The 26,718-nt window shown below is 37.8% G+C and overlaps 2 protein-coding genes and 1 long non-coding RNA gene across 6 annotated transcripts in view; 1 reads left to right on the forward strand and 2 right to left on the reverse strand.

Moving 5' to 3' along the window:
* erbb3a (erb-b2 receptor tyrosine kinase 3a) lies at positions 1–20,699 on the reverse strand. Of its 4 annotated transcripts, none has more exons than XM_060868063.1 (28): positions 20,250–20,699; positions 14,659–14,813; positions 14,015–14,201; positions 11,667–11,792; positions 10,935–10,997; positions 10,711–10,829; positions 10,310–10,451; positions 9,714–9,827; positions 9,359–9,476; positions 9,160–9,233; positions 8,982–9,072; positions 8,509–8,526; positions 7,839–8,053; positions 7,391–7,523; positions 7,032–7,125; positions 6,575–6,732; positions 5,618–5,674; positions 5,360–5,501; positions 4,683–4,802; positions 4,475–4,573; positions 4,129–4,314; positions 3,120–3,357; positions 2,858–3,004; positions 2,346–2,443; positions 2,031–2,213; positions 1,789–1,848; positions 1,404–1,686; positions 1–1,276 (listed from the first exon to the last, which is right to left on the reverse strand). In XM_060868063.1, the coding sequence occupies exons 1-28, from the start codon at positions 20,371–20,373 to the stop codon at positions 468–470; spliced, it is 4,353 nt and encodes a 1,450-aa protein (XP_060724046.1). In that variant the 5' UTR covers positions 20,374–20,699; the 3' UTR covers positions 1–467. The 4 variants fall into 4 exon arrangements, with proteins under 4 accessions (XP_060724046.1, XP_060724045.1, XP_060724047.1 ...); XM_060868062.1 differs by having other exon boundaries at positions 7,391–7,519; positions 7,835–8,053; XM_060868064.1 differs by lacking the exon at positions 8,509–8,526.
* LOC132844534 (uncharacterized) overlaps positions 16,601–26,718 on the forward strand; it is a 10,323-nt gene continuing 205 nt past the window's right edge. The window contains exons 1-2 of the long non-coding RNA XR_009648351.1: positions 16,601–16,660; positions 26,475–26,631. This is a non-coding gene — a long non-coding RNA (uncharacterized LOC132844534). The remainder of the gene's footprint in view (positions 16,661–26,474; positions 26,632–26,718) is intronic.
* Positions 23,752–26,718, reverse strand: part of arf3b (ADP-ribosylation factor 3b) — a 9,306-nt gene continuing 6,339 nt past the window's right edge. Inside the window, exon 5 of the mRNA XM_060868067.1 lies at positions 23,752–26,618. Within this exon, the coding sequence (XP_060724050.1) occupies positions 26,457–26,618 (162 nt within the window). The 3' untranslated portion in view covers positions 23,752–26,456. The remainder of the gene's footprint in view (positions 26,619–26,718) is intronic.

The following is a 26,718-nucleotide window of genomic DNA, read 5'->3' on the forward strand; positions in this document are numbered from 1 at the left end:
TATGCAAGCTGCCACGATGAATTTGTACAAGGCTGAAAACACACCTGTAACAGACATACTGAATAGTAAAAAAATATCTACACAGAACTAATACAAGCGTTCATCACTGGAAGTGATTCACATCCTGAGGTCCAGTGGCTGTTTAATATAAACTGAGGTTCCTATATTTGTATGCAGTGATCTGTGTACTTGATGTATACAGTAAGCTCAATACAAGGTACTGAAGTTCTTTTCTATGTTTCAAAAAAATACAAAAGCTAATTCAAAGGTATAGGTGTATATAATTGTAAAATTCAGAGCTTTTCTCATATGCTACTAAACATGGAAAATTACTCTTTATTGACAGATTGTTAAAAAAAAATGCTTTTACAGATCTTAGGTATTGCCAATCATTTTTCTTTATACTCAGTTTCTTTCTAATTTTACTATGGTATTTTTGTTTATAATTTTAATGACACTCTCCCATCTTATGTACGCACCGCATTTGCTTTTGAAAACAATCGGCTGTGCCAGTAGTCAGGATTATCAAAACACCGGTCTGTCCCTTCCTTGCCCTTTCTCATTCCTGCATGGACTTTAACATATGGCCTGACCCCATGACGGGGCTGCCCCTGGGTCTCCTCTTCATCTGCTTTTTCCTGTAGGTTCTGGTATTCAGCGCCAGAGTTTCCCCCTGCAACCTGAGAGTCCATTTCTTCATATTCATACACCTCCCCCTCCCCTTCTAACAAACCGTGAACCATGAGTGATCGCCTCAGCCTTGGTTGGCAGTTTGTGTACTGATACTCTTCTTCCTCACACTCCTCTTTCCCATTAGATTTCTTGGAAGAAATATGGCTTCCTTGTCTTAGGAGGTCCATTCTGGGGTTAGTGTTTGGTGCTGTGACCCCTGCACCACTACGAATGTCCATATATTCATACTGAAGATCCTGGTTCAGGTTGGCCTCTGCATACTCTGCTTCGCTGGATGGAAGGTCAGCATTGCTATGACTTCTTTCATCCAAGGAGGACTGAGAAAGGCCTCCACTGCTTTCTGTACCTTCCATGGATAACCTATGATTGCCACCTGAAGATTTGTGTATACTGAAATTACGGTTTGTTAGCGGACAGCAGTTTTGGCTCCGGCCTTTTGTTTGTCTGAGGGGGAGGTTTTGATTGTTCATGTACTCATATTCTTCCTCACCACTGTCATGCTCCTCTAAAAGTTCACATGAATGACCCATAGATAACCTCCCATTACACAATGTCACACGGGAAGGCACAGAACACATCGTTTCTGAAGAGAGACGGATGGGAGATGTTGTTAGACATAATTATTATGACTATGTGCCTGCAACAGTGGTAACTGAATCAATAAAATAAATAATGAGATACAAAGGTATCACACAATTATTCTCACACACCTCTGTCTGAATTGTCACTTAGTCCTGGCAATACATATCCATTTTGGTCTTCCTCCCCCTCACTACATGGAGACGGCGTGTCAGGAATGGGTGTGTCTGGAGGGCCTGATTCGCTGTCCCTCTGAGATATATAGGCACTGTCCTCCCGACGTTGCACTCCTCTGAGACTGCTAGACAACAGCACATCTTCATTCATCTCTAGTTCTACCAGGGTGCCATGTCCCTCAGAACTATCAGAAATAGTGCGTGCGGAGTTGAGGCGTGAACGTGGTGGCCACACAGTCTACAGCAAAACAAGAAACATTGTCTCATATAACATGACAACAGCATCCAAAGAAGGCATTTGTTTCAATGACAGTAGACACTATTCCACAATGAGACATACCTGCATAGAGCCCTCGACACTTGGGGTCATTGGCAGATAACCAGCAAGGGTGAGACTGGCCTGCATAAAACAAAATCATGGTAATATTAGGAATATTTAAGGACAGAAGCAAACTGATTTAGGCCACAGTAACTTGCATGTATTAAAATCTCACTCGGTTCAGAATATGTTAGTTCGATCTTTCAACTTGCTGGCTGTTTAATTATTATTAAATTTCTTAATTTAGAAAATGAAATTCTCACCCTGTTAGTATCCACACGCAATCTAGAGAGGCTTCTAGACGGTGTGAGGTATACAGGAGGTGTGGTCATGCCGTCTTCCAGTGCCTCATCCTCTTGCTCCTCCAGCCCCTCACCAAGAATGTGCACTTGAGTGCCACGATGGTTTGCCTCATCAGAGGCAGGGTCAGGAGCAGTGCACTCTCCCTATCAAATTAGTATTGAAAATTTAGTAATACTGCTATAATTACTATATATGTATATGTGTAAACATTAAAATGAATGATCTCATGCTCTAGGCATTTAAAAGTGTTCTGTTAAACTACTTTGATGCCTTACTTTGATGACAAGGTACCGCGGTGGGTCTCGAGCCATTCGACTGAACTCACTGGCTAACTCTTTGAAACTTGGTCGAACATTCTCGTCAATCATCCAGCCTGCCAGGAGAAAGCAAATAGGTTTTACAGTGGTGTTTCATTCTATATCGACCGTGAGTTGAGTGAGTAACCAAAACTCTAGACAAAAAATTCTGTGATTAATGTTAATATCCCTGACTGACAAATGAAAACTAAATAAAAAACAGTGTTCAGAAACCACTTGTGTAGCGGTGTGGCAAGACATTATGCATTAGAACAATTACAACAGCTGTGTTTTTAGCTTATCACTACAACAGTAAAAAGCATCTGCTCTGTTTTCTCTGCTTTATTATAACCCAAAGGTAAACCCATCAATACAGTAGGTAAAAGATCAAGCAGTTACAATTTAATAAATCAACAAAAGATATTACAGTTTCAAATAATATTTTTGTTACATTTTCATTTAAAAACGAATAAGAGATTTAGGGGACTTACATTTGACCATAACCATATAGACCTCAATTGTGCAGATCTGAGGCTGAGACAGGCGCTCGCCCTTCTGCAGCAGATCTGGAACTTCCTGTGGTTTCATTGCAGCATAAGGCTCTGCCCCATATGACATCATCTCCCAGACAGTTACACCTACACAAGGGCAAAGATGCCAATGAATGGTGCATTACACACACATCAGACTTGCTTTGTGAATGTCTCTTGTCTGTGAACTGACACACACATTCAACTGACACAAAACACTCACCATAGCTCCACACATCACTCTGATGCGTATATCTGCGGAATAAAATACTCTCAAGGGCCATCCACTTGATTGGTGTCTGGTTCACCTTTGTTTCGTAGAAACATTTTTTGGCGTCGGGATAAAACAGGTCAGCAATGCCATAGTCAGCAATTTGGACCACAAAGTCACTCTTGAGAAGGATGTTCCGGGCAGCTAGATTCCTATGAACAACCTTCTGCTCTTCAAGATAATACATTCCCTGAGATAGAGAAGAAGCGATGAGTAACAGCCCCTTGTATCTGGATAAATAATCATTTAAATCACAGGTAATATAATCATTTCTCTTGATGTAATAAAATAAATAAAGTCTTTCTGTCACAAGAGTGTGTTCAGTTCAGAGGAATCTTTCATGGTTCTCTTTAGCATGGAAGTGTTTTTTTGTTTGTTTGCGTATTCACTTCTAGAGAGCAAAAGGGGAAAGCTGGGGAGGTACCGACACTTTAAGTGTTATAACCTAAGAGACAACAGGCAATAACATTTTTGTAAGATCAGATTAAACTCAGACTTTAAACTAATGTAATTTCATACATTATTCTCTCACTCACTCATCTTCTACCGCTTATCCGAACTACCTCGGGTCACGGGGAGCCTGTGCCTCAGGCATCATTGGGCATCAAGGCAGGATACACCCTGGACGGAGTGCCAACCCATCGCAGGGCACACACACTCTCATTCACTCACGCAATCACACACTACGGACAATTTTCCAGAGATGCCAATCAACCTACCATGCATGTCTTTGGACTGGGGGAGGAAACCGGAGCACCCGGAGGAAACCCCCGAGGCACGGGGAGAACATGCAAACTCCACACACACAAGGCGGAGGCGGGAATCGAACCCCCAACCCTGGAGGTGTGAAGCGAACGTGATAACCACTAAGCCACCATGCCCCACTTACATTATTCTTTACTTCTTAAATAGTATATAATGCAATAAGTAACATACATATAGAAAAATGCAGACAGCTCACCTTTGCGATCTGCACACACCAGTTGAGCAGCCTCTGTGGGTTGAGATTGTCTTTCTGCTGCCTTATATGTCCCAGTAAGGACCCCTGTGGCATGTACTGAGTGACCAGCTCCAAAGAGGACCCAGGACAGATGCCTAAGAGTCGTACAATGTAGGGGTGGTCCATACTGCCCATTGCCAACATGTGCTACAAGACACAAGAAATGGCTGTTTGACTGCCTGATTTCTAAGTTGTTAAACACATCTAGTATAAATTATCAGGAAACCAAAGCCGAAGTTCTGTCATTCCAATATTTCCTTATGGAACTGTATGTGAATTTGTGTGTGTGTGTTTGTGTATATTTTACATCTGTAACTTCTTGGAAAGTCTGTCGCCCAGTGCGGTCCTGAATAGTCTTTATGGCCACAGGGATCTTTACTGTGTCTCCTTCTGGAATCCACAAACCCTGAGGAGAGAAGAGAAATATGTGATAAAGCAACAGAAATAAGGCTGTGTGATTAGAGTTTAAAGTTAGAAGAGTATTAGATTAATTAGACAGATTTTGGTGAAAATACCTTGTGGACAGTACCAAACACTCCTGTACCCAGAAGTTTAATCTTTCTTAGTTCAGATGTTCTCAGAATGCGAGTGTGAACCTTTGTCCCTTTCTCCCCAGGATCCAATGGCTCAAAACTCTACAGAAATGAAAAAGACAAACGTATGAACCCATAAACACACAACTGTACTTATGTATTTAAATGTAAATTTCTACTTAACAAGAGCTACAAAATATGAGCATTTAGCAAAACAGACAACGTGATGCAAACATACAACAGATGTGTTATTTCAGCATACAACCCCAGTACAGCAAAACAATCCCTAGGTATCCCTAGAAATGTGTACAAAATGTACTTAATTAGTGTACTTACTAAAAAAATGTACTTTTTGAGTCACTGTTGTTGTTTTACCAGTCATGCTGTATTGCTTGATGTAAACACAGGTTATAAAAGTTAATTACGCTGTGACGTCTCCTACACTTGCAGAGAGCATATATACGGGATACTGAAATTATAGTTCAGGAGCTAAAATTACAGGGGTAAAATGTGCCTAAAGTTCTTGAGTTCAACCTCAGTAAAAAAGGGTCTGTGCAATTTCATGTGAGATTTTATGGAAAGGTTCTACAAGTTTCTACAAGCTATCAAAAACATACTTCCGTGACATTTCTATGTAGCTATCCAGAACATATACAAACCTCTTCACTCTCAAGGTATCTCCTCATGGCACGCTTGCGTCGGATGGCCAGACTGCGGCGATATAGAGCAGCCATCACGAACACAAAGAATCCCACCAGCACACAGGCTATTGCACCTAGCACAATGGCAGTCACTGGCAACCTGTGCATACACACACACACACACTCACATCAGTCAAAGATTATTAATCCTAACTGCATGTACAAAACAAAAGCATAATCCATTGTTGCTTTTGACCAGCAGAGGGAGACACACACCCAGACGATGCTCTCTTGGGGGATTCCATACAGTCTCTCAAACTTGGTCCTGTGCACCTGAAGTCCACAGAAATAAAAATTACTAAATGCACTGAAGTAAGCACTTGGTTTATGACATTGTTTCACTGCAGGGCTGGAAGCAGTTAGGGGATGAGTTAAAAGACAATGCAGCATGAATCACAGCGCCTGTGTGATGTCTGTACATGAATCATAAATTACAGTAAGAATAAACATAACATGCATTGTGGTGAAAATATTAGACAATCTTTTAAACTGATTACTATTTAATTGATGTAATATTAAGATCTGTGTCCTACGTATTAAAAAAGTGTACTCCAATGTTTTCAACTTATTTATTCAGAGGATCTGAGAAAAGAACTGAAAATCTATCATTTAAAGACTTTCCTGTGAAGTGTGGATTTCAAGGCATGCCAAATCTATATTATTTTAAGCATGGATCACAGCACAAGCAGGCGATATGGATAAGCCATAATTGTAGGCAATGAACAGGCATAGATTAAAAAAACAAAGAGAATGACAAAAGTAAATGACAAGTAACACAGAACTGGAATCCAGAAAACACCGTAAGAACACAGATCGGACATTAAACTGACAGAAAAGCAAGATAAGATTTTGAAATGAGACGAAAAAACAGAAGGACTTAAATAGACAAACGGATCAGAAACTAATACAAAACAGGAGAAAACAATCAACACATAAAAGGAAAATAAACCAACTGCAGGGCAAAGGCAAAGACAAGACTACAATTAAAACAAAATGAACACAGGCAGAGATCAAATGAAAATAAAATACACAGAAGCATGTTACCCCACACTAAGGTGAAATGACATGAAAACAAGCTTCTGAAGTCAGTGTCAGCAAAGAACATACACAAGAAAACATATGAGGCTTTTCACACACTCCCGTATCTCAGTATAACTGTCACTATGGTCTCACCCGCGGGTGCAGTTGGAATGACAGGGCTGGCATTTGCTTTGAGTGTCATGGAATTTATAAACAATAACCCGTTTTTCTCCCATAACTCCCTGTGGGCATGAGGAGACACAGTGTGGCCCATCTTGCAGACTCACACAAACAGCACACTGATCTGCCCCCTAAAGAACAACACAGACAGCAAAAGAGATATTAATTTGAACACCTACCAATATCCTACTATACATGAATAACATTGTAAACTTCCAGAACAATTAATAAACAGTTTATAATCATTCTATTAACTTTATGCTATTTTTAAAACTCCTAAAAATCAACTTATGCATTCCAATAAGACATACTGAACAGGGTGCAAATGTTTGTTTGTTTGTTTTTGTTATCTATAGTTGTATGGTGCAGTGTGCATGAAATTGAAGTTAGAAATGCAAGAAAATAAGAATAAGTATTGTTATCTCATTACTGGTCCACTGCAGGTGTGTCTATTCTCCTGCACTGCGCACTCAGAGTGACATGGCATACACTCTCCATTTGGCCCAGCAAACTCCCTCTTTTCCCTGTCATGAGAAACGAATATGACTCATATATTGCAAAACACTGTTGTTTTAGTATAGTATACAGTGACATGACACTAAAAAAATTAACTGCTGTGGCTACAAATAGCTATAACTGCATTAAACTGTATCTTTAATTTCAGTAACATTAAATTTGGTTCTTGTTTGCACTGTATGAAAATTTAAAAAAGTAATCAAAAACTGTAGCCTACAATAAATGAGATGCCACCACTTTTAGATGCTTTTAATCAAAGGTCAAAGGACTAACCCTTGTAAGAAGTTACAGGCTGGAACACAGGTTCCTCCTCTGCTGTAGTTTTTACAAGACAGACACTGGTCCGGCCCTGGACCCCAACAGCCATTGGCCGAACAGAGTGGATCACACACATGGCCCTCACTAACTGTATAACAAACACACAAACAGGCACTGATATCACTGCCTGAAAACTTTTCAATTATGTGGTAGCCTTTTACTGTAAAATTATTGACGTTTTTTTTTTATTTTTTTTTTATAAAGAACAATTGTGGAGTTTTCCTTATCTAAATGAAATGCTAAGGATGTTAGCTGTTAGCTAGTGATTAGTTTTTTTTTTTTGTCATTTTGGGGACTGTATGTCATTGTGAACACTGCTGGTTAAAATAAGCTCCAGAAGAGTACTAATCATGTGTTGTCCAGGCTTGGATCTATTAAAGAAGATACATGCACAAACACTTACTACACTCATCTTGAGAGTGGTTATCTCTGATGTCAAGAGCTTTCTGTTGGCGTTGGACACGTGGGCCAAACAAGCGTGTCCAGTTGACAGATTGGTGGTAGCACAGCTTTTGGTTCTGTGCGATATAGATGCCACCATCATTGATCCTCTTCAGAGAGCGCAGACCCAATGATTTCAGTGTAGGAATTCTCATCACCAGCAGAGAGTAGCCCCGACTGAGAGAAACAAATTATTTTCATGAGAGTGATTCAAAATTATAGATAAAGACCCCTTGGTTCTCCACCACCTCCCACCAATTTTGAACCGTCACCATAAAGCAAGCCTGACACCAGCACGAGCACATCAGTGAGATATAGAAGATCCACACCAAGATGGAAATGCACAAATTACCTTACAAAAAGACTACTTAAAGTGCAAATGGTATTTGTATTGAAACTGATCCAACTGAAATGTTTCTGCTGCAATCAAACATGCACCTAAATCCAGTGAATGAATAATATATAACCAGTAAATAACCAGGTGAAACCATTCACTATAAGGAAACAGGAAATAGATAGAGAGAAAGAGAAAATAATCCAGTCATTTGGGCACCAATGGAAACACACAAATCTAAGGTTTGTGCTTGATCGGGCAGGAGGTGAAGTAAGTTAGTCAGGTCAAGGAATCCTACCTCTTAGTCCTCACTCCTCTGACAGGGGAAGAAGGGACAAATAAAGAGTAATGTAGAGAGAGATAAAGAAGGAGAGATGTAGAAAGGGTTTGTTTAGGACATCAAACAAATACTATACTGTATTTACTTTACAATAGGTCAGCACTATAAGAAAAATCAAATCATGTTAGTTATACATATGAAGGAGATTATTTCCAAAATGACTTGTAGTGACACACACTTTAATGCACTACATTAGAAAAGCATTTATAGAAAACAGTCCATTAAATTGTTTAGTGGTTAATAATTTGCAATCTTCTAATTTAAACCAACTGATTCTGTTAATCATGTTTTTAATCAGCTTTTATGATATTCAGGTAGCAATCAAATGCAAAAAAAGACGGTAATATATATATATCTATTATCACATAAAAAATGTTTATGTTTACTTTTACATGTAATGTTTGGTGCAAGACATGAAGTCTGTCTCTTACTTGTAGAGATTTCGACCTTGTATCGTTGACAGATTGGAGAACACTGACAGATCATCCATTTGATCAGGCCATGACTGAATACTCAAAAAATCTGGCAAGCAAGCAAATGAGTGTCATCTATTGTAGACTAGCAACAGTGCATGAAATGCATGGACTTATCAGATAAATGCACACAAACCTGTGATTTCTCGAACAGTGTTGAAGATTTTGAGCTTCTTGGGGTCAAGAGCTGAGATGTTGTTAAATGGATCACTGTAAATCATAGACAGCAGGTTACAGACACTTATGCCTGCATTCTCCTCAGACAGCATTTATGGTGGTGCAGTTAATATAATGACAGTGTTCTTCTGAAGTTAGTATGTTTTACCACCACTCACCCATTAATGCCTGTGACGAGGAAATGGAGACTGCCCTTAATTTTAGTGCAGTTTATGAAACTGTCAATGTTCTTAGAGTCCACTGTCTGCCTGGAGAGTGAGCCAGTACCTTCACACACTAGAGACAGAAGAAAAGAGAGCGAGAAAACAAGAGAGAGAAAGCTCATTGGATTGAATTGAATTGAGAGAGCATGAACTTATATAGGAGTTCATGAACTTGAAAGCCTGTGAGATTGCATTATGCTGTCTCTGTGTTGTGAATGGGTTCACTGTTTGCTGTTGGTGGGTGTGGGTATGTGTGCATGGCCATGTGTGTGTGTGTGTATTCATGCATGTATCTGTGTTGGTATGCTACCTTTCGGACAAAGGCCACCACACGGTTCACACCTTTTTACTCCTTTCCTGTCCACCTCCATTTTATATGGAGGGCAGCTGCTAACACATGAACTTCCATCTACCACAAAGTTCGCTAAAAGAGATCAAGAAAGACAGAACAGGTACCTTTAGGTCACCCAAACATTACCTTTAGGTCATCATAGTCATTCTTTAGAAGTTAAACACTTTTTCCTGATCACCTGTCTTCTACTTATACTACAAATACTACTAATAATATATCTGCTCATCAGATGTTGAATAAACAGTTTGCATTTTTTAATGAACAGCTGAATATGAATGTATATAATGTACATAATGACAATCAAATTGAATGTAGCTTTTGTTTTAGGCTCATTAATTTGCACATACATTTTTATTACCTGACTTGACAAATGATTTATCAATTGATTATGTTAATTAATTACATATCAATTACCACTTTATTCAGTGGCACAAACATAATAATAGCTGTCAACTGTATAAGTACATTTAAACAACGAAAAGGTTTCTTTTAAAAAGGTTTAAATGTTCAGGTAGCTGTAATGATCAAATGAAGAGGAGTGTAACAGTACTTACGGGGGCACTGGGCTATACAGACAGAACCATACTGATATTTCTCATTTGGGTTCGGCTCCAGTTTAAATGTCACTTTATTGTATATCACGCCCTGAGGACACTGAGGCACACACGAGCCAGTGTCATTGAAATTCCTGCAGGCCTGCACACACCCCGACACACACAAAAATATTTTTCACTGGTGATTCATGAACCTTGTACGTATTTAAGTCAGCTTATTTAAGTCAGCTTATTACTTGGATTATTTGCTATTCATTAGCCAGCTGAGGTGTGTGGCAGCAGTGAAAACAATGTAGTTATCCCCCTGATTTGAAAAGCATTTTTTATAAGCTACAAGTTTGCAAGGTGTTGTTTCAATACCATAATTATAAAAATGAGTGCTTGAATGTCCTTTCACTTACAAAGCAGTCCGTATCCTGTGACCCAGTGCAGCCTCCTGCACACTCGATATGGCAGCATTCACTAGGGCTTCGGCCAAAACAGCGACCATTACATTGAGGTGCACACACCAGTTTAGTCACTGAGAGAGATAAAAGAGACAGAATGTAAATGTGCGTTTGAGAGAGAGCGAGAGAGAGAGAGAGTGTGTGTGTGTGTGTGTGTAAGTGAAAATGTTAAAACTCACAAGTCTGACAGCTGTCTCTACCTGGTCCCCAGCAATGTCCGTCACAAGATTCATGACACGGAACTAAACAGGAAAATGTGTTTGTGAAATGTGCATAATAATAATAATAATAATAATAATAATAATAATAATAATAATAATAATAATAATAATAATAATAATAATAAATAAAACAAAACCTAATAAGAATAAGAAACATAAAAAAACAATGATTTTACCATTTAATCCTGAGCTGACAGAAGGAATGACATATGCATTTTCTGCATTCTTGAGTGCTTTTGTTTGGGGTTGTTTACTGACATGTAAATAGCATTTGCTGTATGTCTGACTTGCATTTAGAGCCAAACTCTGGTTCTTGTTGGTTCTTATTTGACATAATAAGTGCACATCCCAACAACAGAGTATGAAATGGAACTGAAATTTGGAGCTTTCTTCTGATGTGAGGAAAATACTACTTCTACTAAAATCTAGAAGACATTTTGCACCAAATTAGGCTCACAACACCTCTGTTTCAGTAAAACTGCACATCGTTGCAATCACAATTATTTCTAACCCTGAAATAGGTAACTGAGTGCCGCAGGAAATATATGTCTAATGCCTAATCAAATCAGCAATACAGTATGAATGACAGTATGAAGGTCATTTTATCATTCAAAGCATACTAGTTAGAACACTCTTATGCTGCTCTTATGTTACATTACTGTGCAGTGTAAAGCTTTAAATGTCGCTTACATTCCGGTCCGTTGTCCTCAATAAGGACCTTAGCTCCACTGTCCTTTACAATATCCAGCCAGTTGATCTGTGGTGCGTAGCTCAGGAACTCATTCTTGATGATCTGTACGCCCCCTTCCAAAATTTCTACAAACACACAATAGCAAATTGAAAAACAACACATCTAGCATGTCTACATGTGTTAAACACTATAACTGCTAGGAATGTGCGCCTGTGTTTAACAAATTAAACAGCCCTTTTTTTTTTTTTGCATAAACAAAAATAGTGATAAGTCATTGTTTAGGGAGAATGTTAACCAGCTACAGCACAGTGCTCAGAAAGAGCAGGTGACACACTGTTATCAAAATACACATCGCATACAATCAATACACCACACCAACCTACATACCAGGTAACAAAGCTCAACAGCATTTTATTCTGTAAGTTGGGCAATGGAATATTGTGCAATCTTGTGTTGCACAACAATAAAACCTATTACCTACACACTTGGAATTTTGGAACAATTCACAAATTTTAAAATGTACATACAAAAACAATTTTCTTGTGCAAGTCTGCATCAAATAATACTACAATACAGTCGCCAGTTGACTGAAAAGAAAATGGTAAGAGTTATGCAAAATGAACTGGGATTATTTTTGCAGGACCAAATTAGAAATTTAAGACAAGCTGATGTACCAGATACACCTATGCACCCGCACTCACAAACCCCCACACTGATGTAAAAGAATCCTGCTTAGTAATAGTTTAGTCCTGAATGGAGCAGGCTTGAGCTTGTCCCTGAAACTATCTGTGTGACGGTTAACAGTTGCACTGAAAACACACACCTACTGCAGAAGAGAAAATGAGCTATACATTACATTATAGTTCAGATTTCAGAATAAACAGAAAAACTGGAATTTCCTGTAATATGTGCTTTGGTTCAGAGGTATTTTGGTTAGGTAAAGGCAATCAGGTTCTACTCAGAGCAAAGCAGGGACAAAAATGTAACATTTTATTTAAACGCTATTTAAGATTTGAACTAAATTTGAAACTTTATTTAAACTGTATTTTTATTTTACTATTTCTCTTATTCATTCATTTTACTTTATTAATTTATGTAATTCAGCACTCAGCAAATTGTACAGCGAATGAGGAGTGTCACAAAGCAGCTTAACAGAAATATAAAATTTCAAAATATGGTTTTAAACTTATATTTATCCTTTATTTATTTAGTCACGTAAATTATACTCTCTAGTGTCTTTTCTTTCTCCATCTCTTTTCCTCTTTCTTGAATTACTGTTCTTTTTCTTTTGCTCTCAGTGTCCGTTTTGGGTGGCATTGTGTAGTAGTGCCTGGTTGGATCCGGAGCTCCGGTTACTGTTTGTACAGAGTTTCGCATGTTCTTTCCTCACCTATGTTGATTTTTTTTCTGGGTTCTTGTTGGTAGGTGGATTGGCCACACTAAGTTCTGAATGGTCACTTGTGATGTACTGGCATCCTATATCAGGTGTTTTCCTTCCTTGCTCCAAATGTTCAATTAACTAAGATAGTTCTATATCCTTTAAAACAGTTTGCACCAATCTGGATAAAAGTCAGCATGTGCCATGCTAATCTTTTCTTATCCAAAAAGACTAAGTGTTGTACTATAATTAAGAGATGCTTCAACACTATATTTGTTTACCTTTCCTTTTCCCCCTATAAAATGTTCTGATCATTTTTCACACGTTATATTTTCACAGTGAAATTGAAAAAAGTTGTTATATTATCACAGTATCATTTTCAAAAAACCTGCTTTTTTAAAGGGAGTATGTAAACCTTTATATCGATTGTGTGTCTGAAAACTTCTATTTTTAATGAATTTAAGTTAATACATAAACTTTATCTAAGCTTGTAGGTGAAAAATAAATATTAGAGATTCAAAATATGTTACACTGAAGATTTTTCTGAGAGTTTTCAGGGGAAGGCTAAAGTACTTGCATTTAATAATGCAATGATAAAAAATCGCAGGGATTTCTTTTAATGTTTTCTCAAAATGGAACTGCTCACAAAACAAATGCAAAAGAAAGCAAAAAGGTTTTAGTTCATCATTGTTTTTATGAAATACCTCTTAATAACAGAATTCAGGTGAGCAAAATATTCCAGGTTATATAATGAAAATGCTAATTAGGCTGCTTGGCTGGTTGTCCAGTTATAACACATTAATGAAGATAAGCACTTAAATGCTTCTGTTTGTTGACATATGCAACTCTGCTTATGGCCACACCTGCTGCCAAGCAGACGGAGGAGGAGGGAGTTGCAAAATGTGTGCTGCATTTGGCACACAAATAGAATAAGTATACTAATAGAAATCTGCGTGCTTGTGTTTGTACCTGTCAGATGTGTAAGGCCCAGCTCCCGTATCCCATACTCTCCATCCTTCTGGTAGTTAACTAAGACAGCAAGAGCAAATTGTTCTTCATACAGTGATGTTCCTCTGATTACACGTAACTGCTCCAATGGCAGGGATCTGAACTGGTTTATAGCTATTAGTACGTAACCTGTAACCTCACGAATAGACTAGAGAGAGAGAGAGAGAGAGAGAGAGAGAGAGAGAGAGAGAGAGAGAGAGAGAGAGAGAGAGAGAGAGAGAGAGACAGACAGACAGACAGACAGACAGACAGACAGACAGACAGACAAATAAATAAATAAATAAATATATTTAAGGCTTTATAATGGTAAAATACCACATTTAAGATTACATTTCTAATTTTAGTTTGTGGGTATTAGGTTTGCCGTGAGTGTCTTCCAATATCTTACAGACTTAGAGAAAGAACTGTTATGGCCAAGCAGAAGTTTCAGGAAATATCTGACACAGTATTGCTTGCAGTAAAACACTGGGATATAATGAAAGAATTAGCTCACAGGTGAAAGACATTTATGATGCACACACATGCACGCGTATGCTTATCGATCTAGAGGGATTTCATGGCTGCTAAAAATCAAAGTCAGGCACACACACACACAGTTCTCTTACCTTTAGGAAGAAGAAATCACGATTGTGTTCCATGTGAGTGATCTCAAGGTTGCCCATGACAATCTGGCAGCCGGTGTAGATCTCCTTCATCCGCTGGTACTGCAATTCTGAATTTCCTGTCACACTCAGCAAGTTCTGAGTGCCTGAACACATGACTGCAGAGAGAAAGAGAGTGTGAGAGATGGCTGTATTATCATGGACATCCAAAGTGATCGTACTAGAGAGAGGGAGAGGGAGAGGGAGGGAGAGAGAGAAAGAGAGAGAGAGAGAGAGAGAGAGAGAGAGAGCTTGCAACTCATCCAGTCTTCCAATCCTACCACCTGCCCACTGGATCCACTCCCGTCCACTATTCTCCACAACATCTCACAAGACTTTCTGCCCTTCATCACAACAATCATCAATGGATCCCTAATATCTGGTCATGAGACCAACTACCTTCAAGAGAGAAAGGGTTATTCCCATCCTAAAAAAAACTTGGGATCTATAAGACATCAGTGACTACAGACCAGACGTAGAGAGAGACGTAGGCAATTCTATTTTGTTATTCAAATGTACATTTTCATAGAAATTCAATGGGGATCAAACAAGCTCCTAAAAGAAAAAAGGAACTTGGTGCTGCTGGTTTTTATTTTTGAGCTTCACTGATTAACAGATTTTTACAAACAGCAGCTTTCCAAGAACAAACTCAATTTACGACCTAATGATCAAAAAAACACTTGAACAGTACAATGTCCTGAGTTAATGAATGTCTTAACCTTGGCTGCATGTCATGAGAAGAAACCTCACACACTTTTCCCAAATTCCAAAGCAACTTGTATTTTTTATCTCATTTTTTTAAATACAGCTGAGCAATTAAGGGTTAAGGGCCTTGCTCAGGGGCCCAGCAGTGGCAGGCAGCGTAGTGGACTTGGGATTCGATCTCACATCCTTCCAAACAGTAGTCCAACACCTTAACCATTAGACTACCAGATCCCCCCTAATCCCAATTAAAACGGTTGTTTCATATTCATAAATTATTCATACTGAAGATGATAAGGATATAGATAAGGATAAATTCCCTTTTGACTTTGGTTCCCCTAAAGGTTTCTTCCTCATATTATATTTTCCCTTGCTGCCACCTCTGGCTTACTCATTAGGGATCAATTTAAAATAAAATATTTTTGTGACAATGTCCATTGTTAAAAGCTTTTTACAAAAATAGAATCTAATTATACCTTAACTTTAACTATTCAAACTGTAAACATGGAATTATTCAAAACAAAACTAGCTGTCTTTATTACACTATAATAAAATGTTTGCAATCTTTATATATAAATATGAATCTACAGAATTGTATAGGTTTTATATGGGGCAATAATAGAAATATACTGGCGAATCAATTGCTCACTAATACATGATAAGCATGTCTCTGGGTCTATTACAGAGTTCTGTGTGTGTGTGTGTGTGTGTGTGTGTGTGTGTGTGTGTGTGATGAAGAGAAAACACACAATGCATCCATTCTAAAACAGCGCGAAAACAAGTACAGAAACCCGCCCAAATGTCCTCCACATCTCACACTCCTTATCTCTCTCTCTCCCATTGACCCCTCCCCAGAAAAAGGGAATTATTTATCACTACTTTATTTTACATTCAAAAATACACAGTTGATAATCCACAGTTGGTGTACATGCATTAACACATGAACACAGCAAAATAACCAAACACAATCAGAGAAAAACAGAGAGAGAGAGAGAGAGAGAGAGAGAGAGAGAGAGAGAGAAAGAGATACATTGGAAGAAAAAAAAATAATACTGTAGAAAAAACATATGGGACAAACATGTTGAATGAAACAATAATGATGACAGTGGTAAACAGAAACTTGGAGTCTGTCCAAAAAAGATTAACACAAACAAACACACACAAGCACAGACACTTCACTTGATAACTTTGTTTTGCACAGTTCACAGGTCACTCTGTTCCTGCGGCAAGACTAGGTGTGGTCAAATAACTCCTGATTTATCAGGTATGCCTTTGTGTGCATATATGTGTGTGTGTGTGTGTGTGTGTGTGTGTGTGTGTGTGTGTATGCATATATTCATGCTTGGGCGTGTGCGAGTTTGTTGTACTGGGTTACTGGGTTTGACTACATGTAAGTTGTAATCGCTGGTGCGGTCCCTTTTAGACTGCATATCTTGCTGCTGACAGAAAAAATGCACAAGAACCACTCCATCAGATTTAACCCATTACACTCCAAAGAGCTGCAGGCAGGTCAATGTATCTGACTGCTGGAGCTACATGCCTTTTCTACTTTGTGCACTAAATTTTATTTCAACTGAATTTAATTTCGGACTCACATCAAATTGCATTCTGTGTGCTTGTGAAGTTGCACTGCAGGTGCTGTGAAATCTGTTTATCTAAATAAGTCTGTGTCAGCTATAACTGTTGTAACTCGAAACCTATCTAAGTGAACAACACCATAAAGATTCTTGCACTGATTTACTTTTTACACACATACACTGTTCTTTGTCTTCATCTGTCTTTCACTCACAACAACAAACATAGTCACTTTACTCTACACTAGTACGTTATTCTAATTCTGCCAAGTAGCTGTGAAATTAATGCAAAATTGTTGAGGAAAACAACAAATTGTTGAGGTGAATCCAGATAAACAAGCACAAGAAGAGAGGGGGATGTTTTAGTGTTGAAAGTGGTTGTGTTTAAAGGCTGTTTTTGACCATGACCATTTTCATTAGAGGCAAATGAGGAGGATTGTACAGTATGTGCTGTGTTCCCTTACATGATTAAAGGAATGCCATTAACATCCAGTGGGAGTTCCTCACACACAAAGCATTGACTCAGAACCATGTCCACAATGGCTACAGGCAACTGAATATATCTGTTTATATAACAGCTACAACACAAAAGTTCAATCATGCCTTTATTTGTCCTCCCGGAAAAAACAACACAAGAATACTTGCTTACGATACACTCTGTCATCATCTTGTCTTGGGGGGATTTTTTTTAAAGGAGGCACTAAGCATGAAAAAAATCTATTAAATGATTTTAAGATGCAGCTAATAGCATGCAAAAGTCTACTCTATTAGATTGAGACTTTTACCCATATTTGATTGTGAGTGTGAACTCATGGTCGTTTAGTTCTATCTAAGCGCAGGTTTAAAGAAAAGAGCAAGTCTCTGTGATAACCATGATGTAATGCAATTTGAATACAAGGCAACATGTAAATCAAGTGTTTGTCTAGATTGAACCACTTACATTAGCCAACTCTGTAACCAGCTATAGTCTGGCTCCTGTTGTATCCTTGTGAACTGTTCTCTCACACAGGTTCATGTCTGTGCTTGAACCTATGCAGATATACTCAGATGTCTGTGTACTCAAGCTCTCCATACACTGAAAGCAAAGTCTGGAATTTTGAGTGCTTACATAAAAAAGCCAGATCTTACTGTTCAGCCCACATACAAAAGACTAAGAGACCTGTTCATAAGCCCAAAACTCCTTTTACTACCAATAACAAACTCACTCAGCTTACCATGATTCTCCTAATTTCATCTGTAAAATTGAATGCCTTTATTACATTTGTAATTTGTTTACATTTTTAAGTTCCCCCCCCATTTTTTTCCTACAAGCCCTTGAGAAGCTGGACTACTCTTTTTTTTTTTCTCTTAAATAAGCTCTTAATCCTATTCATTTTCCCCAGACAACTTCTCTTGACATGTCTTTCTGACATCTCTGCTCCATCTGTCAATTCATTCTGTTATTCATCCGTAACACTCTTACTGCTACTGCAACCTCTGCTGTCAACACGAGTCTTAGGAAACCTGAGCACGATCCTGTTTAACTGGAAAATTATCAACCCATCGGGAATCTTTTTCTGTCTAAACGGTTGTACCTTCACAACCTCACAACTTAGTAAACAACTATTGTTTTGCCCCATTATAGTTTAGTGTTCATAAACTGCACATCACTGAGATTATTCTTTAACATAAATCATTTCTGGCTCCGTCTCATTTGTATACACATTTTTGTTGCCATTGGCAAACACAAAAACAAAGTCAGACTAGTCCTTGATCTTCCTGTCTTCATTACTTACATACTACCTCATAAAACTTATGATACCTATTTTTATGTCAGAACACTTCTTGTTGTTTACCTAGCTGTTTCCAATACAGACTCGACTCTCAGTTAGATTTTTTTAGAGGCGTGCCGGATGAATTAATTCTCAAATCTTGCAGTGGCTTTACTTTATTAACGAAAAATTAAACAAGCACAGCATTTATTAAATCTTCAGCAAGAATTTGTGTGTTAGAGCAGCAAGTTTCAGATCTTTTCTAGGCAGTGGCTCCTTTAACAGTCTTATAAATACCACAGACTGCACAATTCAAATTTATTTCATGTACATCCTTTAAATCCAGTCAATTTTTTGTCTTTCTATTACAGCAATTATGCTTTTTATTCCTGATCTATCCACTGACACATTATGTGCATTATTGATAGGCCACTTGTTGGATTAAAAATGTTCAATTTAAAATGATTAATCAAAAAGATTTAGAACTATAAAAACTCAACAATAAATGTAATTCTAAAGATAATGGTGGGTCTGGAATCACAGACTCCCTGAGTCTTCATGGGCACCACTTTGAGAACCACTGTGTTAGGCAATGCAAACAGTGAGGCCGTAAATTCTATACTTAGATACACACACACACACACACACACACACACACACACACACACACACACACACACACATGTTTAATAGGTTAATGATTGCTAACTAATAAACTGGCCACTGAGTGTACATATAAACAAAATTCTCCAAGCTATGAGGGTAAAAAGCTTGTCTATTAATCGTAACGGATTGTGTTCTTTAATAGTTCGATAATTAAGGAATTGAGTGTGAAATAAGTAAACAAAGTTCGGAAACTGAAAAATGTCTAAAGGCATTGGATAATAATAATAATAATAATAATAATAATAATAATAATAATAAATAACAATGAAGCAGAACACAAGTCAATATTTAGAAGTCATGAAGCAGATTGACTGACATGTTTTCGGAGTTCTAGAGAGTCTACCTGTCCTACCAGCAGTGCCACCTGTGGTGTGTGACATCAGCAGGGTTACACACCTGTTGTTGTTGTTGTAGTACCTATGCTGCTCCACCTTACTTAATCAACACTATCCACGGGCCAAAAATCAAGCGCCACTTCCACACGCACACACACACACACACACACACACACACACACACACACACACACACACACACAAACAAACAGTTTGGGTGCCTGTCATTAATTGTGAATCTCGCGCAACCAGAATACAAGTTTAACAGGTTTATTCACTTGCCAGAGGCGAGCACTGATTTAATCAAGCCGACAACAGCTAAATCTCAGCACCTTAGCTACGCCTAGTTGCACACACACACACACACACACACACACACACACACTCACTCACTCACTCACACACACACACACACACACACACACACACACACATTCACACAAATATAAAAAACGTAAATAAAATGCTATAAGTGTAAATATAAACTATACTGTAATATTGTGTATTTTCTGACAAGAGACACTCACCTTGCTTGCTTTCCGAAGACTGTGCGCGTGCAGGTGAATGGAGCCCCAGCCAGTGCAGCAGCACGCACAGAGTGAACACCTGCACTGTCCACGCGCTCATCCTCACTGTGCGGTCCAAACACATCAGTTACTCATGTCCCAGAGAGCGAAACTGTCTCTGTACAGCACCAGTGTGTCAAATAGAATACACTCTATTAGTAATAGCATAACCTGGGATCTGAATGTTATGTTAACTAATAATTTCTGCGGTAACACGTCACACTTTGCCCTGAGTCCCACTTATGCAGCGCTTTAGTCGGCGGTAAACACAAGAGATGTGGCCGAGTTACTTCCTCCTTGATAAAATTTTCAAAAGACGCGAAAAAGTTTATATCCACAAACAAGAAAAATGACCCGAGGATTGTTCGAGAGCGCGACTGCTGCTAGACTGTTGTTAGCTGTCGTCGTAAATTGACCTACCTGTTTACAGCCTTTCGTGTAAAAATGATCTTGATGCCGATTGGCTCATGGGCTGATCAATGAACCAATCAGAAGCGCGAGCGTCTAAATTCCAGCACTAGGTACTGAACCTTGCGACGCTGAAACAGTACATGTGGACAACAGAGAGGCAAAAGAAAAGAAAAAATAATTATATATCAAAATCGAAAAAGAACTCTTCACCCCCATCTCTCTTCCTCCCTCTCTCTCTCCCTCTCTCCCCTATCTCTTCCTCCCCCCCTCTCCTCTCCCCCTCTCCACTCTCTCTCTCCCCCTCTCCACTCTCTCTCTCCCCCCCTCCCCATCTCTCCCTGACTCTCTCTCACTCCCCCCCTCTCCACTCCCCCCCCCCCTCCTGTCTTTACAGATGAACATGGGTAACAGCCGAGGGTTAAAGGTTTGAAGTCAACAGCGTCATTGTGTGTTCATATCGTCCGCTGTTTTCTGACAGCTCCGAATTTTTAAAAAGGCCACATTGTACAGAGGCATTGTCAAAATTCTGCTGTGCGTCACTCAAACACAAAAGTCATTCAGCTTAAAGTCAAACGAAAGGCCCATATATAATGTCCAAACATTTAGCATACTCAGGCATATACTGGTTCGAAAGCTGTGGGTGAAAAGATTAATAATAATGAATTAATACTTTGTTGAAAACTTTGGTCCCAAAGCCAAAGGCAAACAGAGACATGGTCTATTTTATTTCACGAACACACACACACACACACACACACACACACACACACACACACACACACACACACATACTTGCGCAAGCTGGGACATTTTGCTCATAATGTCACTATTAACATCACAGACATTAATATTCAGGGCTCTACTCAGTGGCTGACTTATTTTGTCTTTTAAAACTTGCTGAAGAAGTATTTTTTCCACACATAATGTGTAATACAGCTCTATCTCTTTTTGAAGGAATTAAATCATTTTAAACTTTTTTCAAAATGTTTCCACCTGGGTGTATTAAATCAGATTGTTTGGCTCTTTGTCAGTTTATTCTAAAGCTTTAGTCACTTGAACATGAGGATATAGGTTTATAATAATTAAACGATTAATATAATACATATGTATAAATAATGAAATTATGTTTATTAAAATGAACACAAAATTTTACAAATATGTGAAGAATGTATTTACCTTCATTTTGATTCAATAATTGTTTTATCTACAAAAAACCTAGATACTTTAGATCTAATAGACATACTGTATTTTATAGCACAAGGACATGTAATACTAACATGCTTTACACAAATAATGCAAAACTGTGCTACTGTCAGTGATGCAAATTTGCAGCCATGCACATAGTATATTTCATATATTCCTTATTCATAGAAACTTACATTTATACAACTGAGTGGTTGAGTGTTAAGATTACTAGGTTACATAAACAAACAAACAAATGAATGAATTATTAAGAAATCAATTAAAATTGCATAAAGCTGGTTTCATATCTTATGTGCAAAATTCAATGCTTATGTTTTTTAAATGTTTTTTGTTTGTTTACTAAAATGCATGTTTGCAAGCACTCAAAATTCTCCATCAGCATGTTGTAGTTTAAACATGGGGTCATTATTGCTTTGGTAACTGGGTACACACAACATGATAATCTTTTGTTAAAATACTGCTTGAGCTCCTTTTAAACAGAAGCCACATGTGAGTGCAAAAGTAGGTAAACAGGTTCACAAACACTGACACTTCCTGCATCACCGGTTTTTCGCAAAGCACTGATTGAAAACAAGGCACACACTGACACAGACTTCCTGTTGATGTCTAAGATTTCTCACTTCTTTAAAAAAAAAATTCAGTTAAGAACCCTAAAAGTGTCAACATTTTATTTCATGCATCATGAGTAGTTCAAGCTTGAAAACATCTTACTGACAGAAGTATTACTACTGTAGTGACAAAGTGACAAATTATACATAGTAAACCAATCATGAATAGTTAAATCACTTCTGGCCAACAACAATGATTATAAAACATGTTTGTACTAACTTTTAAGCAGTTGCAGTAATTTGCAATACCTGAAAAAAGTGACATTACAAAGCTCACTGACCGGTAATGACTCTAAATGTTCCCAATAAGTTAATATCTCACCAGGAAATAGTTTAATGCCCAGCATTTATCTCTTTCTCTATTTATCTTTATTGTTTACTGAAAGACTTTTCTAAGCAAGTGGCTGTACATTAACACATCGATCCTAGCCTTAAGATCAAATAGTGGGTAAAATGAGTAAATATGCTCTAGAATCTAGACGTAACAAATAATGATTAGCATTTTCATAAAGCAGTGAGAATAAAAATATCCAAATCTGACGCTCCTGTTGATTTTGGGTGACTTTTTTGTATAAAATGTCAGTCAGACCCCGCAGTAATATACAGTAATTATTTCCCTGTTGGAATCTGGCTCCCTCCTCAGGCTTAAATGGCTTTGAAAAGAAAAAAAAAAACTTTATAACATTAGACCTTTCACTACTGCATGTTGAAAGGTACAAGTCATATTATCATGAAATGTTCTTCATGAAATACTCAGTAAATACTAAGTGATCACAAATAAATGAAATTAGTCATATTCACTGTTATAAAATTTTGATTATCCAGAAGGCAGCTTTGGAAAAGTGTTTGCTTACATTTGTGTGCAATATGATGAGTTAATTTTATGAGTTAAACTGGGGCTCAAAGTTCAGTCAGTGACCCACCATTCACCACTTATTTGTATTTTTTCCTCAAAGAATTGTTTTTAGAGACATGGTTCAAATCATTCAAATATCTAACACAAAATTGAGAGCTAGCAAAAGCACATTTCTGTAATAAAATAAGTGAAAACACAGGCGGAAGCTTCAAAACTTTCCAAAACTCATGTCTGGTTGAACTACATACACAACAAACTTTTCAACAATTATTATTACTTATATTATATTATTATTATATTATATACAGTTATTAAAACTCACAGTTTCATTTTGTTCCCAATTATTTTGAACCCACAAAAAATCAGTTCAGAAACTCACTAAATGATCAATAAATGTATATGAGTATTTATTCTTTACTGTAATACAGCATATAAGGCCACAAAACATAACTGGACACATAGGATGTGAATCACACATTACAGTATGTGTGGATCGCACAGAGACATGATCTAATGTAGAATTAGAATTTTAGATGCTTTGTGTAAATGGTACAAAGAATCAAAGACAGTAACATTTCTGTGGATGAAAAGCCATGCTTTGCTTGTACTGTGACTATTTCTACTGATCTGGAACAGCTTTACATGCACAGTACTGTAAAGCACCGGCAGTATGATATATGTATAGATATAGAAATGCAGTAAGAGTGTCTGCATTAAACGGTGTGTGAGTGTAGAAGAGGAGGTTATTTGTGTTACAATATTGTGAAAGAATATGTTAATCTTATAGCTGTGAAAGATTTGCACTGTAGTCGGTTAGTAGTGGAGAACAGTTCAGATTGAGCCCTCACCAGCAACAGATTTTCTTGGTCTGACAGCTGTTTATTGAGGATTTTATTGAGGATGTGCACATGACTCACAGTGGCATTAGTACTATGAATGTTAATTGTAGTATAAGCTTTAAGATTTCCGTTCAGAACAGCAGCATTTGTGTAACAGTAATGTAGACTGAGTCTTATAGCAAAATATACATTGGTCCAGCATCTGTAGCCTAATGTAAGGTCTGCTATCAAAATACCATGCACTACTATTCGGCCAGATGCCTTGGTAAACAGAATATCTTTATTGTACATAAAGTTTCAGCACTGTATGAAATGGATACGTGCCATATGAAAACCAGTTTAACCAACACTGAGCAAAAACAACCCTGACACATAAATATTCAAATAATCATTCTGCTGCTTACATGAAGACAATATTCAAATAAATACAATAAATAAAGATCACATGACACAATATGAGCAAATAAATAATAACACAGAGTTCACATTCAGTGGGAGTGATATGTTACAAATCCTCACATCATGTATTACAAACAGAATAGAATACTTACAGGAAACACAGGGAAAGATATTGAAAAATGTAACATAATGCAATTTATATCAAAGCACTGATTGTGTGTGTGTGTGTGTATGTGTGTGTGTGTATGCCTGTGTACTGGTAGTTTGCTCTGTTAATTGCTAACATTATCCTTCTCACAACACTAAATGCAAAAGCAAATTTTCTTAGCTTGTCTATTAGTGTATTAAAAAAGGCAAAGAGACAGAAACGATACATATTCAAATCATATACACTGTAAATTAATAAACATTCACCTACAACATGGACAACCACAGGGATATTCTGCATCTATCTATCTATCTATCTATCTATCTATCTATCTATCTATCTATCTATCTATCTATCTATCTATCTATCTATCTATCTATCTATCTATCTATCTGTCTGTCTATCTGTCTATTTGTCTATCTATCTATCTATCTATCTATCTATCTATCTATCTATCTATCTATCTATCTATCTATCTATCTATCTATCTATCTATCTATCTATCTATCTATCTATCTAAGCAGCATGCATGCCATGCAGAAAGAAGCACAATGTGAACAAATAACACTACAATGTTGCATCCTGTTTTTTTCTCTCCAACACTCTACCCACCTAAAACAACACAGTTACAGATTCTTATGGAGCTGTATCATTCTGTACCGATTTTACTGTAGACCAGCCAACAATGGCATGTGCACTGTGTTCTTGGTGTTCTCACACATTTTTTCACAACCATCCATGATTCCTTTTACTCCAATAAATCAATAATATTCCATTGTTTACATCTAAATGATTAGCCATTTATGATACACCTTACTAACACAATATTACAACAAAGCAGCATGCAACACATAGCAGCTCCATGCCTCTACAACACCTATACATGCAATCTACTGTCTACTAAGCCACAAGACTCTACAAGCCACAGTGAAGGAGAAAGCCATGCAGGAGGACACAGCGGGGTGCATGTTTACACAGCACACTCAACTCTGACTAACAAAGTTACTGACCAGCAGGAGAAGGAGAGAGCTGCTTAATGTTAGCATGTGTGTGCATGTGTGTGAGTGTGGTGTGTGCTTATGTTTGTCTGTGTGTGATTGAGAGAGAGAGAGAGAGAGAGAGAGAGAGAGAGAGAGAGAGCGTGTGTTTGTGTGTTTGTGTGTTTGTGTGTGTGATGAGACAAACTGCATTACAATCATAATGATCATACATCATAGAAAATCTAACTATATGAATCTAAAATATTAAACAGATGAAACTGCTTCAGCTTACTATATTTTAGAGAAAACTTTTGTCATTGTGGGGAAATGAAAATACAGTGAAACCAAAGAAAACATGGTGTGCATGGAGAAATAATGACTATTCTGGGACTATTCTATTATACTCTATTATATTACTTGTGTACTTGACTGTGTGATTTAAGGTCCATTTTAGACTGAATAAAGAGAAACCACTGAAAAGCAGAGATGATATTTGTGTGCTCATGGGTTTGTTGAGGTGTACAAGTGTATGTGTTTTCCATGTGTCCATATATATTTTGACATGTGTGATGAGTCCATTTACACAGACCATCTGAAGGCTCTAATAACCACAGATTTGCAAAAAATCAAATGTAAACAAACAAAACCAAACCAAATAATACGATAACCCCAAGTTTCCCCGCCCCTTGCCCTAAATAAGCCCTCCACACCTGCCTGAGAACCCTCATTTCTTATTCTTCAGCTGATTGGCCAGCCAGTCAAGGCCTTCGTACAGGCCATCACCGCTGGTTGCACAGGTGGCCTGGATGTACCAGTTGCGGTGACGCAGTGAGTGGAGGCCCAGCTTATCTGTGATCTCAGCTGCATTCATTGCATTAGGCAGGTCCTGAGGTTACAAGGTAAAGAAACAGCATAGTGTTACACTGAGACCTAATGGTACCATGATTAAACGATTCAACAAAATACTGATTGCTATTTTTTTTACT

The sequence above is a fragment of the Tachysurus vachellii genome, chromosome 4 (genome assembly GCF_030014155.1).
Source record: "Tachysurus vachellii isolate PV-2020 chromosome 4, HZAU_Pvac_v1, whole genome shotgun sequence".
Taxonomy (NCBI): domain Eukaryota; kingdom Metazoa; phylum Chordata; class Actinopteri; order Siluriformes; family Bagridae; genus Tachysurus; species Tachysurus vachellii.